At 42.4% G+C, this 20,113-nt stretch overlaps 1 protein-coding gene across 1 annotated transcript; it reads right to left on the bottom strand.

Moving 5' to 3' along the window:
- Positions 1–290: 290 nt before the first annotated feature.
- On the bottom strand, positions 291–19,835 carry LMNTD2 (lamin tail domain containing 2). Its single transcript, XM_069968282.1, has 7 exons — positions 19,754–19,835; positions 3,592–3,778; positions 2,999–3,118; positions 1,892–2,040; positions 1,456–1,550; positions 830–876; positions 291–705 (listed from the first exon to the last, which is right to left on the bottom strand). Exons 1-7 carry the CDS (start codon positions 19,789–19,791, stop codon positions 586–588), a joined length of 756 nt encoding a protein of 251 aa, XP_069824383.1. The 5' UTR covers positions 19,792–19,835; the 3' UTR covers positions 291–585.
- Between the last annotated feature and the right edge of the window lie 278 nt (positions 19,836–20,113).

Genomic DNA, 20,113 nt, shown 5'->3' with positions numbered 1-20,113 from the left:
TAAAAAACAGCATAAAATGAAAACAAAGCATATTAGTAAGTTAAACAGCTTTTATTTTATTTACATGAAAACCTCTTTAATGATAATGGTATATTGTAAATCTATTGGCTTGCCTCCAAAAGGACAAAAATGGTCTCTCCAGTGCCATTTGGAGGGCAGCTGCCTATAGGTGGTCGTGATGACTGTGGAGATACAGTTTTCTTTCTTTTGGAGTATAGCTAATTTTGCAGACTCCCCCCCCCCCCCCCCCCCCCCCCCGGAAACATGGCCTAAAAGACTACCTACACTAGATATATGTCCACTGAGAACCAATTCTCCATGGTGTCATGTCAACCAGATGGCATCTCACCCAACCAGTATCCTACTTCATACTGCCATAAAGCCAGAGCATCTACACAGCTGTCTGCAGATGGTATCTTTGGTATGGCTGGTATCTCTAGTCATGTATCAATGGTGGCACTACAGCTAATTTGCATAGTTATTCCCAACCAGATATTTCTGGGAGCTGTATAATGTACGTAAATGACGAGAAACAGTTACGTTTTACCAGAACAATATTTGCAATGATGCAATGCACTAATGTCACTAGACTTTCACGAGGTCAAATGTAAAGGGTATATGGCTGAGAAAGATAAATCCATGCTTGGACCGGGCAGTCTTCTGGACCAGAAGTCTGATGAGTGGACTATTTGTATTCACTCGTTGCTGTGTGTAAAACAACAACAAAAAGACAGTGAAAAGAGTGCAGGTACATATAGTCTAGGGTGAATATATCTCATAATATTCTACTTTAGAGTTCATCTATTTGTATTACACTATTACTACTTACTGGCTGCCAGGTGACAGATACTGGACGAGGTTCGCTGTGTGCTAGTCCTGCAAAAATAACATTCACTGATATAGGAAATCTAACTTTTCAGAGCAATGACAGATACAGTACTTCCCACATAGCAGGGCTGTATGTGAAATGCATAAGGTTTCTGTGCACTATAGGGCACTACTGGGGAAGTATTGCCCCCTAAAAGCAATGGTATTGCAAATATTTTTATAATACAGTAAGCAATGGACCTTTTTCACTTTGTGTGAATATGGTGGTACAGTGTCCACTCATAGACTTGTAAGGGCTATGAAGTCATGGTCCAGAGTTCATATGTTATTTAAAATAAGGCTTAAGCTGGAATCACACACGTTTTTTTGAAAATTGCCAATGCAGTTTTTATGCCAAAACCAGAAGTGGATACAACAGAAAAGAGACATACAAGTCCTCCCTTTCTATTTTCCATGCCATATGAATCCACTTCTGGTTTTGGCACAAAAACTGCTATGGTAGTTCTATAAAAAAAAAAAAAAAAAAAAAAAAAAAAACTTCTGTGGCAGTTCTATATATATAAAAAAACTGCTGTGTGTGTTTTCAGCCTTATAGAACATAGAAGAGGAATATATGGAAGAGCATACCTAAATTCCTGACAGCTGAGTAGACCTTTGGTCTAATGTAAGTTGAGTATGGCAACAGATTCTGAGACATCCTTACTTCTGTGGCACCACAGGTCCTAAAATAAATCAAATTAAATTACTGTGCTATTCCATAGAGTCTATGCTATTCATTAGAGCAGGATCCAGTTAAAAAACGTATACTGAGAACTATACAATTGATAACATGGGAATATACATATGATGGATGCCACCATCATAGGCATATGTTGGAGTTATACATGGGGTTATCCCAACATAAACCTACAATGGACGCTGTAAAACACGCAATGTGCCAGTTCTTCCTTATAGTCTACTGTAGAACTTCCAAGGATTCTGTGGTACCCTGGTTGGGAAACATTATGTGCATTATGGCATCAGACTGGGTTCACAGAACGTACTTTGCCTTCAGAAGTGATACCTGGTGAGTGTGGTAGCTGTTAATGGGGTGGAATAAACCTTGTTCTGTTCCATCACCGGTCTTCTTATGGATCTCTGAATTTTACATAGATTTGGTCTAGCAATCTCTGGCCAGGAGGAGGATTCCTTATTCTTAAAAAACGCAACAGGCTGAAGACAGAAAAAGAGATATTCAATGAGGGATGTAACAAAAAGTCACAGTAAACATATTTCATTTTTTCAAATAAGGCTAAGAGAAGTGGTAGACGTAGAGTTAGGTTATAGTGGTCACAACAGAAAAGAAGCAGCAAAAAGTTGGTGTAATATTGGTGTAAAGATGCAATTGTAGGTAGAAAAACAGAAAATGAAAAAACAAGTCATCAGGGTGGGCACTTGGTGGCTTCTGGCTGCCCTTCCAGTGTTTGTTGATCTCACCCCCCATTAATGTGAATAGGAACTGAGATACAGTTACTTGGTGGCCCCACTATGGAATGAACAGCACAGGTTTTATTTGGCGCTGTGTAATGCAAGGCACTGATCAGTGATTGATGTCCTTTCTTGAGGATAGGTCATCAATTATTTTAGCTCGAAAACCCCATTAAAGGGTTTATCTATGGAAGTGAACTGCAATACCAGGCACAAACCAAGGACAAATGTGGTGCTGTTTTTTGTAGAAGGCAGCTATGGTCTGGATAAAACCCTTTAAGGGTTGGTTCACATTGAGGAATCAACGCTAAGAAGTTCCCGCGGATTCCGTCCCTTGTCCCTGCTCGCGGCCACACAGATCTCTGCCTGTGCCATAGACTCCACTTTATGCACAGGCAGATTCCGCCGTCCACTGAAAGAATTGACATGTCAATTCTTTTGGCAGACGGTGGAATCCGCCCGACCATAGAATGGGGGGAATGGGGGGAATGACGGGCAAAAAGGCGCACAGGCGTGAGCAGGGACGATCGACGCAATCCGCAGGAACTTCTCAGCGCGGATTTCACAGTGTGAACCCAACCTAAAGGTTGATGTACACAACAAAAGATGCCGCAAGTAATAGAAATTATTATAAAATTATCATATTTCCCCCTAGATGCAATGCTATATAGTAGTGGTACTCATATTTTCATATTCATCATACCTGCCCATTTGGTCGTGTCAGGACAGTAATGCATTGTGGGTCGCTTCGGAAGTAAACCCGTCCTTTCCAAACTAAGTCTGTTGGTAGATTTTGGGAAGCTTTTGCTCCAGATGCCCAAATCTAAACAAGATAGAATTTGTGAGGCAGTGAGACAGGCGGACACAGTGGGGATTCCGCTTGGAATTTCCACCTTTTTGCGGCAGAGTGAACAGGCTCTTAGGCTGGAATCACACATGGTAGTTTATTTTTTGAAAGCTGCCACTGCACGTTTTGTGCCAAAGCAAGAAGAGGATCCAACAGAAAAGAGAAGTACAATTCCTCCCTTTATATGTCCCATTCTATTTGAATCCACTTCTATGTGATTCCAGCCTCACAGGTCTAGAATAAAACCTACACAAACATCATTGTCTAGGGCCTGCAGCTCTCTGGTCTAGTCTACGATTTTGTCTACTTCATTCAATTGATGGACAATTGAACAGCTTGAGAAAAGGTGTCAAAAAGTTGCAAATGATAAATTCTCCCACTAGTGTCCATTAATATTCTGCCACCAATAATTATTCTTTAATATCACATGCGGCAAAATGCCTCCTTACTGTAATGTGCTGCAGGGATGGTAGAAGTAGATTGTGTGGGAAGCGATACATAGAGACCACCTGTCCCCCATCACGCTGCAGCAGTAAGTAGCCACCTATATCAATATCCTGCTCTGTAGAGGTGTTCATTATTCGGATGAAGTGGCCTAAGGGGTTGACTTCAACAATCTTCAAGGGACCAGATGAACTAAATTGGAGACAAAAAAATTAATTTTATCTTTTGGATGATGTAAAAAAACTAACAGTTTTTTATTGGGTGTTAAAACATAGTGGAGAAAATGATGTTGTACAACTGTCTAATACTAAAAGGTGTCAAACTTGCAGACTTCCAGCTGTTGCTAAACTACAACTACCATCATGTCTGGACAGCTAAAGCTTTGGCTTCAATTGTCCAGGCATGATGGCAATTATAGTATTGCAATAGCTGGGGAATTGCAAGTGACATCTGTGATTTAGGGTGCCTTTACACAGAGAGATTTATCTGACAGATTTTTGAAGCCAAAGCCAGGAACTGACTATAAACAGAGAACAGGTCATAAAGGAAAGCCTTCTCCTCTCCCAATCCATTCCTGACTTTGGCTTCAAAAATCTGTCTCGGTGTAAAGGCACCCTTAGTCTACAGTCTACAGTCACACCAGATTTATCCCAGGGCTCAGTCTACTCCTAATATTTTTTTATTTTTTTTTTTCAAATTCAATTTTTATGTTTTTTGGGAGGTCAAGATTTTAATACTTTGGTTTCTTTAGTTCACAAAACTTATACACACATATTAATGTTTGCATTTACAAATTTCTGAGCTTTTCACTGCACAATTTTTTTCTTTTAAACTTTTTAAACATTTTCTAATAACTAATAGTAGTTGCCAGTAGATGGCGTAGTAGAGCTGTCAGTCTATAACAGGGTTTTGCCACAGCTTCAGTTTTTCATTTTGTTCATTTTGTTTTTCTTTGGAGAGATTTTTGGGCTTAGTATATATCCCTAGTCAACTTTCTAAGACTCCTAGTTGGAGGGAAACACTGACTTGATGGAATGCCAACCTACCAAGGTGGTGTGAGAGCTATTTTGCATGCTCATTTTAATATTTATTTATCATTAATAACATGGTGTCAGCGTATTGAACCATACCAGCATTTTGTTGTTGTTGTTGTTAAAACACATTGAAACATGTCAGGAGGATTGGAGCATAGTAATTTTTTATGTCTCATATGTTGCCATAGTACATCAGTCATCAGGGGGTGACCAGCGTACAATAATACTTATATACAGTAGGTTCCATTCTGATCAAGATGATAAAAGTTTAGCACTAGGAGTAGCACTGGTTGCTTGTGGCTCTCACTTGAAGTTTTGCACAGCACATATGGAGATAAGATGTGGTTTTAAACGTATGGGTATACAACTTGTACTGTCAGTGAGAAAATAACAAGTGCCCATCCCCGTGGCACAACAGAGGCACAGGGACGGGTGAGCTCGATTGTTGTTTTTCTCTCACCCACTCACACCTGCCATTTTTTACCATTGGTGGGACTTCCTCTTTAAGGCTCTATTACATGAAGCAATTATGTGGCCAAATCAATATCAGATATCAGATCATGTAATAAAGACAATGATTTCACTGGTTGGCAAATTGTTGTCTTTCAACAACTTTTAAAATCATTGGGTGCCAACCGTGCATCGCTTTGTGTAATAGGTGATGTGCAGCTTTTAACGGATTAAAGGGGTACTCAGCGTCGATATATATATATATAATAATGAACCTATACTCAGCTCTCCATACTCCCCCGGTGTCCTCCTGTCTTGTCTCTGACTCCTTTTATTGGAAGCATGTGTGGTGCACAACTATGGTGTTCGACTGGTCACTTGCCAGATGGTACTGTGTGACACCACTACAGTGGTGGTTGGTCGGAGTATAGCTCAGCCAGATGGTAGATTTCGTAATGCCAGTGCCGGTTGGGCACACAGGTATGAAGGCACACCTGCTTTTAGTTTATGTAGGCTAGCAATACCCTTTCTCCTGTGATCGTTGACCTGCCGGGCTGTGAGGGGGTACCTTGGGCGCTTATCACTGTGGTCCGGAGTGGAGTTGTGACCCACCCGGACTGTTGGTACCACCAGCCACAGAAAGGGGAGATGCAATTACTGTGTCGGTGTTAGAGTCCTGTTACCATAAATAAAATCTTCTTTACTTCTGGAATACCTAATACAATAGTAGACAATAGACTTGTGACTGGACAATAGACTTCTGACTTGACTAACAGGATCTGTGCTGAGAGCTTGAAAGGCAGTATAGCCGTGCTAGCTTGGTTGTGTGCTGAGAAGCAGAGTAAGTAAAGAGAAGCAGAGAGGAGTAGGTTGTGAGAGTTCCAACCCAAGTAGTACTGTGCTCTGCCAGAACTTTAGGAGTAGAAGATGTAGAATACTTGAGAGTAGAGAGAATGCCTGTGCCCGTGTTTTGACTTCTGTCTTGATACCACCTATTGCCCTACAGTGTGGGTGACCAGTCTTCCTATGGTGACACAAGCCCCAGCTGTTAACTGGGTTGAGCAGAGTGGTCAGGTTTTCCTGGTTACACCCACGCTGCTAGATAAAGTACGTAGTCTTGTAGCAACTTTGCTCTATCCGGATCAGTTTTTCTTGGTTCAGGATACCGTCCTGCACCTTTAGATAGGTTTACGGCGTGAGCTGGGATGTTCTCTGACTTGTCCCCTCTGTTTAGCACTGCATAGTGAGTAGCAGTGCTGCTTTCAAGAAACTTGTGTCTATGCTTCCTATGTGTGTCTGTCCACTACCTCACTCCAGACTAGAGTACACTGGACTTGTCCCGGAGGGGGAACCTTGCAGAGCCAGGCTCCTGGCTAAACTCTGCAGGAGACTCTGGTTTGTGCATCTTGCCTCTACGAACACCAGGGAAAGACTAACTAGTGTGTGTCTCTACTTCCTCTCCCTATGTGACAACCTCCTACAGGGTATGTAATACCTCCTGTGAGTGGTGGAGAAGAGAGTGCAAAAGAAGAAGGAGAATAGATTGGTGCACAAATCACAAACAACAATAACCCCTTGAGTACTACAGCTGTGCAATACTTAGACACAAGATATACATACTTAGAGCACAGGCTTTTGTGAGGGGTGTATAAACTAGTAACATCTGTGGGGGGGACACCACACATGTTTCTAGACTGTTTGGTGATCCTTTTACCTATTTTTATCTATTCATTTACTTTTTCATAAGTCATTCACTGAATACTATTATAGCCACTTGATATTAGGACATCTAACAGTCACACACTCTGTATTCTGTAGAGTAATGACTAATGGAATGACTAATCCCTATACAAAGGTCAGATATACTTATTTCTTTTTCACCATTCATGTTCTTACGGCTCTCCTGCCAACAGAAACTTAGATTAGTATTACCCTTCACCTCTGTCATCAACATTGCTTATATGATACTAGTTTCCAAATAAGTAATCTGGGCAATAACCTTACTTTTATTTAGTAAAAAAAAAAATCCCCATTTGGTATAAGCTACCAAAGCAATTCTGCACAATTTTTTCTACACTTTAACTCCAAATTTGTTCCAGAACCACTAATACAAGTAACAGTGGATGACACTATACTGGGGCATCTCTGGTGGGCCATGTGTAGGACAATCTGGGCTTAGGAATTGTGTGGCGTAGTGTGTGTGTTAAGGGGGGTCAGGTGGAGGCGGGGGGGTCAGGTAGGGTAGTGTGTGTGTATGTTTGTGGGGGGGGTCAGGTGGGGTAGTGGGGGGGTTAAGTGGGGTAGTGTGGGGAGGTCAAGTGGGGTAGTGTAGGAGGTCAGGTGGGGTAGTATGTATGTGTTTGGGGGGTCAGGTGGGGTAGTGTGTATAGGGGGTCAGTTGGGGTAGTGTGTAGGGGGGTCAGGTGCGGTAGTGTGTGTGTTTGTTGGGGGGTCAGGTATGCTAGTGTGTGGGGGGGGTCATGTGGGGTAGTGTGTGTGTGAGGGGGGTCAGGTGAAATAGTGTGTGTGAGGGGGGGTCAGGTGGGGAAGTGTGTGGGGGGTCATGTGGGTTAGTGTGTGTGAGGGGGGGTCAGGTGGGGTAGTGTGTGTGAGGGGGGTCATGTTGGGTAGTGTGTGTGTGTGAGGGGGGTCAGGTGGGATAGTGTGTGTGAGGGGGAGTCATGTTGGGTAGTGTGTGTGAGGGGGGGTCAGGTGGGGTAGTGTATATTAGGAGGAGTCAGGTGGGGTAGTGTGTGTGAGGGGGGTCATGTTGGGTAGTGTGTGTGAGGGGGGGTCATGTTGGGTAGCGTGTGTGAGGGGGGGTCAGGTGGGGTAGTGTGTGTGAGGGTGGGGGTAAGGTGGGGCAGTATGTAGTGGGGTTTTAGGTGAGGTAGTGTGTGTGTGGGGGGGACTACAAAGTCATCAGCAAAACCATGCAGCACCAGTCGTCACGTTAATGGTAAGAAGTGCTTTATTCTTCATTGATTAGCAACAGCATAACAATGTTATTAAAAAGGCATTACATTTTAAAAAACTGGCGTTCATGGCTCTCTCAGCCAAAAATGTTCCCTACCTTTGCTTTAAGTCCCCAATTGCCATCAATCTACTTTATCACTACTAAGGAGAATTTCTGATATCTCAGTGATTCGCTGTTTGTTGCACAAAGGTGAAGAAAGAGTCATCGATAACTGAAATATTTGTGAAGTGAAGCTACTGTAAAATTAAGGACTATTATACTTAAAAGTACATGATTCCCATTAGGACTAACATATGGTCATACAGTACCTGTACATTTCCTGAATTGCTGGCTGTATGGCTGTCTTTGGCTGAGATTCTGGTCCTTTCTTTTTGTTGCATGCAACCTTCAACAACAGTCAAGTGTCATTAGTATTATTACCATAGAGAAATCCTTCACAGGGACAGTACCACATATGCTGTACATGGCAAATAAATAGTAAATAGCTGTGTCTATATATATATATATATATATATATATATATATATATATATATACTATGTTTAGAATAATGTTTTTGTTACCCGGATAACCCCTTTAAGCAAAAACATGTAAGTGGGTATGTCCCAGTAGATATATATATATATATATATATATATATATATATATATATATATATATATATATCTACTGGGACATACCCACTTACATTTTGTTGCTTAAAAGGCTTATCTGGGTAGATGCTCGTTCTGCAGCACATAGCTACACCATGCATGCGTCGGCTCTGATGCGTCTTCAGTTAGTATGAATTTTGTGATGCAAAATAAGTGAAAAAAACAGTCCTGCATTTATTGTGCAATAGTAACTGACAGCAGTGGGAAAGCTGAGGGGTACGCAAACGAACCAATCAGGGAGATGCATGATGGAAAATGTAGTTTCCTGTGCCATCTTGGATATAAATCGGCTTTTAGAAAAACTTGTAACTCAGAAAAGGCAACAGCTAGAAACACAGGAGATGGCTCAAAATACTCAGGAGGACTTGGTGAGTCAGCTAGCATTTCATTTTTTTAGCTCTTAGGTGGATAGCCCCTTTAAATTCACACTTAGCATATGCCAGCTATCAGAACAGTAAGTATCTCCTTTGGATTTTGCATAAGCACATTATTACATCTATATGAGCCTCTTTGCTTGGTACTACAGCTCATCTCATTACCTATAACCACCATGACTCCTTATATTTATGCTAGAATATATATTTCCTACTAGGAGACATACTGTACAGGAGGGAACCACCTACACTCTGCTCCTGGCATCAAACATCACTAGTTGAATTCCATGTGCTGTAGGTGTGCAGACGACATGAAGCATTGTTACATGATGGAGCACATTTTACACTTCAGGTACATAAAACATAATGTGCCTTGGGGTTTTCTCATGAAGATGCAATCTATGGGCTTCTGGTACAGCTCCAGAAATGAGCCACACATCTGTATGTACTTGTCAGTATACATTACACTCTGTCCTTTTATATATGGAGGTATTTCCTTTATATTAATACAAGGTCATCTACTGCTAGAATGTAAATGGGGCCTAACACACACAAGTGCATGGCTGCGTACAAGTTCCACAAGCTGAAGACTATGCTTCCTGGCTTTAGGCTGCTTACACATGGCTGTATTTGGCTCTGTGTTGTATAGCAGGACTTCTCAAACTTTTTCTGGGAGGTGCAAGTCTTTCCATTATACAGAGCAAATCATAAGTCTTAGGATTACATTTTACTTCAAAAACGAAGAGGACTATGTCCAGAACATGGCCGCCATCTTGAAAGTCATCATGTTGAATCACTAACAAGTTTTTTTCAGTGGCACAGTGGTCATGTAGCATACCAAAGGAGAACAGAATTGTTCCCGAAATTCTTCCTTACCCCACGAGGTCACGAGGTGAGATCTTGCATAGATCTCCCGACCAATGAAGATTGACAGTTATCTTGTGTTTCTTCCATTTCCCAATAATTGTGCCAACAGTTGTTGCCTTCTCACCAAACTGTTTATTTATTGTCCCGGTCTACAGTTTTATCCCTGGTATCCTTAGGGGTTATTTACACTTCCGTGGAATTCCATCCGTACACAGACCTGAGAGCTACTAAACAGTTAAAAAGTTGTACGGAAGTCTATGGACATGTGAATGACCCCTTTGACAGCTCTAGGCCATGGTGGAGAGGTTGAAGCAGGTGTGATTGAGTATGGACAGGTGTTTTTTAATGTAATGAGTGCAAAGTAGAAGGAGCTTCTTAGGCCTTATTCACATGTCCCATAATCTACGGATCTGTATTTCCGTATTCTAGTTAGTGCACATTGTTGTCTATTGGGCTATTCACATCATCAGTAGATTACAAGGACGCAAGCCAATGCTGAAAAAAGGACATGTCCTAGGCCTAGTTTTTTTTTTTACAGACTCTCTCACAGAAATCAATTGGATTCGCTATTTTTTACGGATTGTAACCTGTTTGGCATCCGTATTTCAGTAAAAAGAGTTCTTGATGGTTGGTAGGCGATCAAATACTTTTTTCATGCATTGAAATGCAAATTAATTATTTCAAAATTATACAATGTGATTTTCTGGAATTTTTTTTATAGATTCTCTCACGGGTGAAGTGAACCTCCGAAAAAAATGACAGACCTCTCTTTAAAACGTGCAAAATCGTTAGTGTATCAAATACTTATTTTCCCCACTTTACATATATCTGCTGATTCTGAGAACGAATGCTTGACAGGTGAGTCACTGCTGGAGTGAGTCATTTTGTTTTGCTAGTTACTATAGCCCTGAAGCCTACCGCACATACCAGAATTGTAAAAAGTTTTCAATCAAATAGACGTAGACAGAATAAAATGACAATTTTCTGAAAAGATGCTGCTGAAAACGAATAGTAATCACTAAATAAGATAATCGTACAACTAATGGTGCCCCGAAGCTAGGCTACTCTGCAGAGATATTCAGGTATGGAGGCTACAGCAGCAAACTATATATAAACTTTACCCTGAGAGAAGAAAAATCGTGTTTCATTTCTGCATAAATTATAACATGTAACTTTCCAGCATCCACAATTCCCAGCCAGAACATGTTGGGAATTGTAGTTTTCCAACAGAGAAACTGATGCCCAGTAAGGCTGAGGTCAAAAATTAAATTAACAAATTAAAAACAGAATTGGTGCCTGGCATTTTTTGGCTCCAAAGCACTGCAGCCAGATATTAGCTGAAAGTCAATAGTTAACTCAATAGTTAAGTCTCTGAGCCCAAATGTGTTGGAGCTGTGGTCTAGGGGTAAAGCCAGTGTCTAGAGACCAACAACAGTTCTTTCCATGGGTCAAATCCCGAAATGAAATGAAATATAGGTCTTTATTCTTTTCTTATTTTTACTCAATATTGTATCATTTTAGGGCTAGGTTCACACAGTATTTTTGCTCAGTATATATAGAAAATCTGAATATAATTCAGCATTTAAAGTGATACTAACACAACAGTTTTCCAGTTTACTTTTTATCATTGATGGACAGTGTCACTAAGGCGGGGCTTAGCATCTGTTAAACCGCCTCTTCAGGGGGGAGCTCCTCCCAAGGGAAGCCAGGCTAATAGCACTGGACCTAGGCAGGGAGAGGGGGCTCAACGGATGCTAAGCCCCGCCTAAGTGACACTGTCCACTGATGAACTAAAACGATTTTAGAGCATAAAAAAGATAAAAACAGGTTTTATAAAGGTATATATGGATTATGCAGCATCTAAGCTTGTGGATGATGTGGAGATCCCCACATAGAGTAAGGGTGACAGTATCACTTTAAGTTCCGTCCTGTAGAGAATGAATGAAGCACTAGGATAATAGCCCAGTGTTTTACTAGTTGGTGGAATTTGCTAAATCTCTGAACACATATATGTAACAGTATTTTCTTCTCGTCACTTCCATCACTTCCACACAGACAATTGACTCTATAGGATCAGACTTGCCAGGCAGTTCCTTTATGATTACCTTTCACATTCTCAGCATTTCTAGAGGAGGCCCTGGTGTATCTGACATTACTGGCATATACTGTGATTACTCATGTACTGTGTGTTCTCATGTACAGGACACTAGGTACCAGCTGTATATGTATGTAATGCACAATGCACTACTACCACAGTGACATGGCTTCTCTTATAAAATATTAGAAGATTGTTTCATATTAAAAGAAATACATTAGTGTGTTAAATGTGGTCCAGGCATAGGCTTATTCCTCTATACCCCCAAGAGATTGGTTAGGAACCCTCCTGGGAACAGCACCAAACACTATATATCACATGTATCATAAATTTCAGATTTACTCCTTGGGTGCATTGTACCTTGGGCACTTAGATCCACTCAGTCTACAACACCTGGGGGATTTTATAAGGCCTCAAGTTTATTCCCCATAACTGGCTTGTGTAAAAGAGCAAAGGATTGGTCAGCAAAAATTGCCAGCTGATCAGATCTTTTGTGCAGCCGTACATACAAACATGCTGATAGGTACCTGTAGCTAGATAGGTGATGATTCCCTTTCTGCTCTTCTTATTTTTCTCCTCAGTGCCGTTTAATTTAATCAAAAGAAAATATTCAAATGAAACTGTTTGATGCACTAAGGTCATTCCCTGGACGTCCTGCCCATTGGCTCATACATACTTCTACTTATGCAGTAATATAAGAACTTTCCCAGCACTACAAACAGGGTATAGTACACGTTCCAGTCACACTCGTCAGGACACTGTGACAAGACCTGTTACTTGTCCATACTCAGGCTCTTGCATACCTTCGTGTTGTGCTCAGCATAAGGCTATGTTCACACAACGTTTTTTCAGTTCCGTTTAAAATGACGCCTGTAATTTTGAGGCTAAAATGACAGACGTTATTTAGCAGCCTGGCCTCCCCTTGCAATGTGCAAGTGCAATGATGGCTGTTGGTACATAATTCTAGTTTGGGTTACTAATTGGCCTTTGGGTGTGGCTTAATTGAAAAGTCCATTGGATTTAATAGTAAAAACGGAGAAAGAATGGTGACAAAAGAAAAACTGTGAACAACTAATAAAAAAAATCAGAAAATAATGATCATGTTCACGTCTGAGGTAAAAACGTCCGTTATTCAATACATTGTGTGCATTAGACGTCCATTTTTCCATTGGCTTTAATGCATTGCTATTGCAGTTAGTTTGCATCGCGACAATAATGGACGTGTTTTAAATATCAAAATCTGCCGCCTTTTATATTTGACATTGTGTGAACATAGCCTAAAACAGTTCATCTAATCAAAGTGTATATGTGGTGAGCCCCCGATGTGGTGTTATTTTGGAGGAATAGCCAGTCACTTGCTAGGTGTTCAGGTTTGATGCCACTTCTATGGTGGGTGGCCGAGATACAGCCAAACCTGTATTGTGACACCAGTGCCTGGTAGGCACACAGGTGTGATGGCACGCCTGCTTTATTCTTTGAAGGCCGGTTGTACCCTTTTTCCCTGTGGTCCTGCCAGACTACTATTGGGTCCCTTGGGCTAGAGTGTTCACGGATGGCCAGAGTGGTGTAATGACCCTCCCGTATTATAGGAACTGCCACCCACAGAAAGGGAAAGTGTCCCAAGGTTGCGGTGTATATGCTGTGTTGGTGGATTGCGATAAATCACAGAGTCTCTTAAATGTAGATAAGCCGGTTTTACTTATAGTTGCAATTGAGCAGCAAGTCATACAGAAGAGTATAATGTTTTTTTTGATAAAGCCCTGTAAAACACACTTGACAATAGTTCCAAATAAACACTCAACAATACAACAACTTGATCTGTAGCAAAAGTGCAAAGTTGGATATAGTCATGTTGACTGGGTAGTGCTAAGTAGTGCGAAGAAAACAAAGTAGCAGAGAGGAGGATGCCGTGAGAGTGTCAACCCATGTAGTACTGTGCTCTGCCAGGATGTTGGAGGATGAGGTAGAATACTTAGAAGAAGAAGAAAAAGAACACCTGTGCCCGTGTATTGACCTTGACTTAGCCTTCAAACCACCTTATGCCCACTAGACTCGGCTGAACCTTCCTAGAGGGTGACACAGGCCCCAAACCGTGTTACCTGGGATGAGCGGAATGCTGAGGGTTCCCTGCCGACACCTGCACTGCGAGATAGAGCTCATAGGCTTACTGCATCTTTGCTCTATCTAGATCACTTCCTAGCTCTCTGGCTTTAGTGGATACTGTCCTGCTCTATAACTTCTCCTTGTCCACGACGTGGGTTGAGGTTGTCTCTGGCATGTCCTCTCCTAAGAGGTTTTAACACTGCATAGTACTTTGTAGCGTTACTAGTAATAGAGTTGTTAGAGGTGTACTGTCTTGCGTCCTTCCCATACGAGGTTCTTACTGTAACGCCTGGAGTAGTGGATCCACTGGACCGTCACCAGCGATGGCACTAACCTCACCAGGGAGCGGAGTCTAAGGGGCCGCTGGTTCTCACCAGAGCCCGCCGCAAGGCGGGATGGACTTGCTGCGGCAGGCGACCCCCAGGTCGCTACCCCTGGCTTGGTTGCTAGTGACGGCAGGCGAGGCGTGGCAGGAGCAGTAGGCAGGAGATGGTGATAGCAGAGGTCTGTAGGCGTAACCGCAGGTGACAGGCTGAACACAGGAGCAATAGTGTAACAGAGGAGCAGGAACCAGGAACAAGGACTAGGGACCAGGTAGCGGACAGGAATCAGGAACAAGGGCTAGGGACCAGGTAGCGGACAGGAATCAGGAACAACAGGGAGCTGGGCCAAACGCTATGGGAAGCATGTAGAGGCTCCAACACCTGGGAGGGGGCAGGGCTGGAACTTATAGGAGAGTGTGATGTGCAGCAACCAATTAGGGGCGGAACTGGCCCTTTAAATCTGAGACAGCCGGCGCGCGCGCCCTAGGAGGCGGGGACGCGTGCGCCGGCCAGCACAGTGAGAGACAGGAGCGGAGGAAGGTGAGGCGCCCCCAGGGGCCGAACTAGCAGCAGCGCCGGGTCCCAGCACAAGGACCCCGGCGGCTGCATGGGGCAGGAGGAGGTTGCGGCCGTGACAGTACCCCCTTTGGCCTCCCCCTCTTTCTTGCCTGCAGATGGAGGCAAATCAGTGATGAAGTCCATCCCTATGTGGTGCCAGGGAAGGTCTGGAACTGGCAAGGGCTGTAATAGGCCGGCAGGCCTTAGTCGGGAGGACTTGTTTTTGGCACAGATGGTACAGGACGCCACAAAGTCCTTGACATCTAGGAGGCGGGGACGCGCGCGCCGGCCGGCACAGTGAGAGACAGGAGCGGAGGAAGGTGAGGCGCCCCCAGGGGCCGAACTAGCAGCAGCGCCGGGTCCCAGCACAAGGACCCCGGCGGCTGCATGGGGCAGGAGGAGGTTGCGGCGGCGGCCCGGAACACGGGACGCCGCTGCGGCCGTGACACTTACTAAGACCGAGCTTGAGGTACGGGAACCTGACAGAGGGCCAGGGCCCAAATAGGACCACTGTGGAGAGCTATCTAGCTTGCATCCTTCCTCCACAATGCCTAACTCAAAAAGACATTGCTGCTCCTCTACCCATGTGACTTACTTCCTCCCAACGTAACTAACATGTACTGTGAGTGGGTGAAGAGTTCAACAAAAGAAATAAGAAGAGAGATGATAGGAGAGAAGAAAACAAGAATCCTACTGGGCTACAGATTCAGGTGACACATAGAAAACAATAACCCTTTAAATCCTTGAGCTGTGCGGCTTCCAAATACATACAATACAGCGACATCTAGGCGAACTTTAGTAATACATTTATCACCACAATAGTACAATAAGTACAGACTTTTGCAAAGGGTGTATCCAACTGTAACACCCGTGGTAGGACACCACATATACAGGTAACAAATGCGGCACTCACCCATGATAATTTAAAACAGATCTTTATTCCATGCTTGGGTCACAGAGTGAAGACTTGTGGACTGGCGACGGACAGTTGCGCACACTGCCTGGTGCGTAAAACATCTGTTTTAAATTACCATGGGTGAGTACCGCATCTGTTACCTGTGTACTCCTACTTATGAATATTCATACATGCATAAGTAGTGACGTCTCTCTGAGCTTTCCAGATCATGCACATGCACATGCAACAGCCCAGTGTACAGCGCCGGGCTGCTGTGCGATATCTGGAGAGCACAGAGAGATGTCACTACTAATATATGAATATGCATAAGTAGGTAGATGTACGAGCCGGGGGGGGGGGGATGGATCACTGAGGGGGCGGCGGTTTTATTTGTATATTTTCTATTGTATTAAATTACAGGAAAATGGCGCGAGGAGCAAAATGAAGACAGCACCAGAATTACAACCAATCTAGTTACAGTTACCTATCGGCAGGTTCGTATGTACGATAAACAATATGCAGCCAACAATGATAAAATTAAAGGGTTACATGGACTATCCAGCAATCATTTGTACGGCCTAGCCAGCACAATAATTGAGTGCTGTGAAGGGTCATTAGATGAATGGCGATCAGTAAGATTAGTGCTTGTTATCAGGGCCTGCCCGGCCTGTGTAAAAGACACCTAGAAACAACTGGGATCTTCTTAATTGTAATTATTATGGGTGTGTTTGACTTCAAATTCCCATTGGGGAAAAAATGTGTGCGGTTGATCATTTCAGATTCCCAGGACCTGTATGAACCTGTGTTCCTGCCAATATTCTTATCATGTGCAAAGGATGTATGTGCATTATATAAATGACAAGTATTATTACAAGCTGTGTAGCAATACTCTGATTTGTTACATGATCGTAAAATACTGGTTTCGGGAAATGTTTGACTTTTATTTTATTCTTTTTTTTTTTTACACATAAATCCTCAAATACGCAAGTGGTATTTGTAATCGGATCTGTTTGTGTAGTAAATTCCATACATGATTAGATTCTCAAAAAGTAATGTGTGATTATGTGTTAATACCATTGCTGGTGGTGTGGAGAATTACTCTGCATACTAACATGATATACTGTGCCATGTTTTTACCCCCAGGCATCGGTTTTTCTCGGAATACTTTACAGTCAGATGAATGTGGCCATTCATACAACCTATACACAAAAAGAGGCCCCAGTCTCATTAAAAATACCTGAAAGCTTACTACAGATCCTTTAAATGTAAGGAAGACATAACCCACCTCACTACCATACAGCCTGCATCATGAGAGACCACTGCAGGCCATGTTCTCCACTTACAGCCCTACAGCTACATCTAAGGCTATGTGAACACACAGTATTTAGGCTCTCAATTTGGTAAGTATTTGGTCAGTATTATGAGAAGACCTGCACCCTTTGTTTGTGTTTTGGACTCATTGCTGGTGTTGGCACAAATATGACCTAAGGCAGGGATCCCCAACCAGTGGCCTGGGAGCCACATGTAGCTTATGATCCACTGCTGTGTGGCTCGCCATAGCCATCCTGAATTATCAAACTGACACTGATAACTGACAACATAGCTGACATATCCTAACCTCAGAACAATGGCAATGTGGATGATTTATTAATCAACAATAGGGAAAATTATCATCGTCTGAACCTAAAGCAAAGGGTCTCAAAATATGAAGAAAAAAAAATTTTTGCAAAAATGTTCTTGTGACTTTTGCCATTTTGTAATTTATTGTTAAGTGGGTGGGGTTAAGCATAGAGGAAGCATAGTTTAGTTAAGGGAGTATGGTCAATTGACTACAATTTACACCTGCTAGCTCAGAGCTGCCAAAGATTTCTAATGCTGCTATACATGCGCCTTATCATATAGCCAGCATGATTGAACACTAGCGGGGGTTTACTTAAAGGAGAAGTCCATGGGAGGTTAATTATTTTGGGCAGGGGCTGGGGAAACACAATAAAGAAGGTATATTTACCTGTCCCGATGCCTGCGCAGCACCACTTCCTGCTCCTGGACCCGCACCGACTGTCTTCATATCTCCCCACCTGCTACATCATGACTCGGTTGATGAATGCCCCGCTCAGCCAGTCAGTGATTGGGGTGAGACACTGCTGTAGTCACTGATTGGCTGAGGGGGCTAAATCCCACCCTTTCGTGACATTTCAACTAAATGCTTAACCCAAGTGACCTAACCAGAAGCCGGGGGAAATGACAGGGTACAGGAGCCCAATGATGCAGCACAGTGCAGGCATGAGGTGCGGTAAGCATGCTTTCTTTATTATGTTCCCCCACACCCTGCCTAAAATTATTTTTTTTCCCCACGCCGGACTTCTCCTTCAAAACAGGCTCATGAAATGCCAATCTAAGTAAATTACCCCCAATGTATGCAAATTCATGACTTCTTGCTTCTCCCCACTTATCTCCTCCATTTTCGCGTTGATGTGGCTTCCAACTAACACTAACAAAATGTAATGTGGCTCATGAGGTGCAAAAGGTTAAGGACCACTGTTCTAAGGGAACTAGTAGTGACAAGTGACTGCATCTTTGAAATATATTACAAACAAATTGTGTTTATTTTATTATTTTCATTTTTTTTGTAAAGAGAAGTGACATTGCAGATGCAGGATCACAAATTTACACAAATTTGATTTCTACAAATAGAAAATTTGTAGTTTAAAAATGTAGAGAAATAAATATTATAATGGTATGATATAACAAAGAACAGGCTTACTGCTTAGGCTGGGTTCACACTGCGTTTTTTAGCAATCCGTTTTTTTGCAAAAGAAGGATGAAAAACAGATTGCAAAAAACGGATGCATTTGTGTGCATCCGTTTTGATCCGTTTTTCCATTGACTTCCATTATAAAAAAAAAAAAAGATCAAAACGGATGTTTTTTGACTGACACAAAAACGTTGCTGACACTATTTTTTTGTCCGTTAATTTTTTTTTTTTCCCGTTAAACGTATGCTGAAAACGCAGTGTGAACCCAGCCTTACACAGCCAAATGCAAGGAATCAATGTGTGACTACTAAACTGACCACATTTTGTTCCAGATTCTAGGTAAAACATTGCAAAGCTTTGACTACTTTGTTGCTAGAAACTTCCACTGTACAGAATGGACACCCCCAACCAGTTACTTACATAGGACAGAGTGGTCCCCATAACAATAATCAAACTTCTCCAGAAATATGGTTAATGGGCTTTCCCACTGAGGACAGAAGGGCCTGGGCTCTGATCAGCAAGAACTAGGCCTGTTTTTCCAAGGGCCCCACAGCATAGGGTGGGCTGCCTCTATGGTAAGTGCCCCTATAAATCCTAAATAGACTTTTCTATCCTAACCCCATGGTGACACACATGCAATTGGCCCTGGCTATTTAAATGACTATGCAAGCAGAGCAGATACAATGTGTTCTTGAATATCTTTTTAGAAGGCAACCAGTTTAAATCTATGTTCACACAATGTAAAAATAAGTGCTGTTTTTTGCCCTGAATAATTAGGAAGGGCTGGGATCTATTGGATTCCCTATTATATATATATATATATATATATATATATATATATATATATATATATATATATATATATACCTGTGAATCTGGATCTAATACTGAAAAGACAAACAACTTCTGGGAATCAGTCGGATCCTGAGTGATGTATTCGATTATAACAGTGATCTCTAATCTGAAGCTTTGCAACTATAACTCCAAGCATGCCCAGAGAGTGAAGACTGCCCTATAATGGTACAATGTTATGTATATCCAAGTGAGTTGGAATATCAGAATATGATTTATATGTGTATATACCTGTTTCTTGTGTGCAAGTCTGAAGGGGGCTGACCCATTGTCTTCTCTCGTATTCATTGCTGCAGTAAGAAGTACAACTGTGTTGATGTTTCTATAACAACAAGGGATACAGTCCGGCCTGGTCATAAACCCAACCTGCTACAACAGGGAGGCCGGAAGCTCCACAAAAGCACCTCAGTCATTCCTCCCTGTTATGTGATACAAGTGCTCGGAGGATAGTGTTAACTCTGTCACTGCCAAACTGCTCTCTTATTGCCCTGGCACTGAGGTCATGACATTCACTAAAACAGCTATCTGCTGGTATATATGCGGTTGGAATTCATTAGTATTTCTTTGATTTAACAGTGTTGAAAACTACAT

This window comes from Dendropsophus ebraccatus, chromosome 4 (assembly GCF_027789765.1).
Source record: "Dendropsophus ebraccatus isolate aDenEbr1 chromosome 4, aDenEbr1.pat, whole genome shotgun sequence".
Lineage (NCBI taxonomy): Eukaryota > Metazoa > Chordata > Amphibia > Anura > Hylidae > Dendropsophus > Dendropsophus ebraccatus.
The sequence above is the reverse complement of the archived record's forward strand: the minus strand, read 5'-3'. Positions and strand labels throughout refer to the sequence as shown.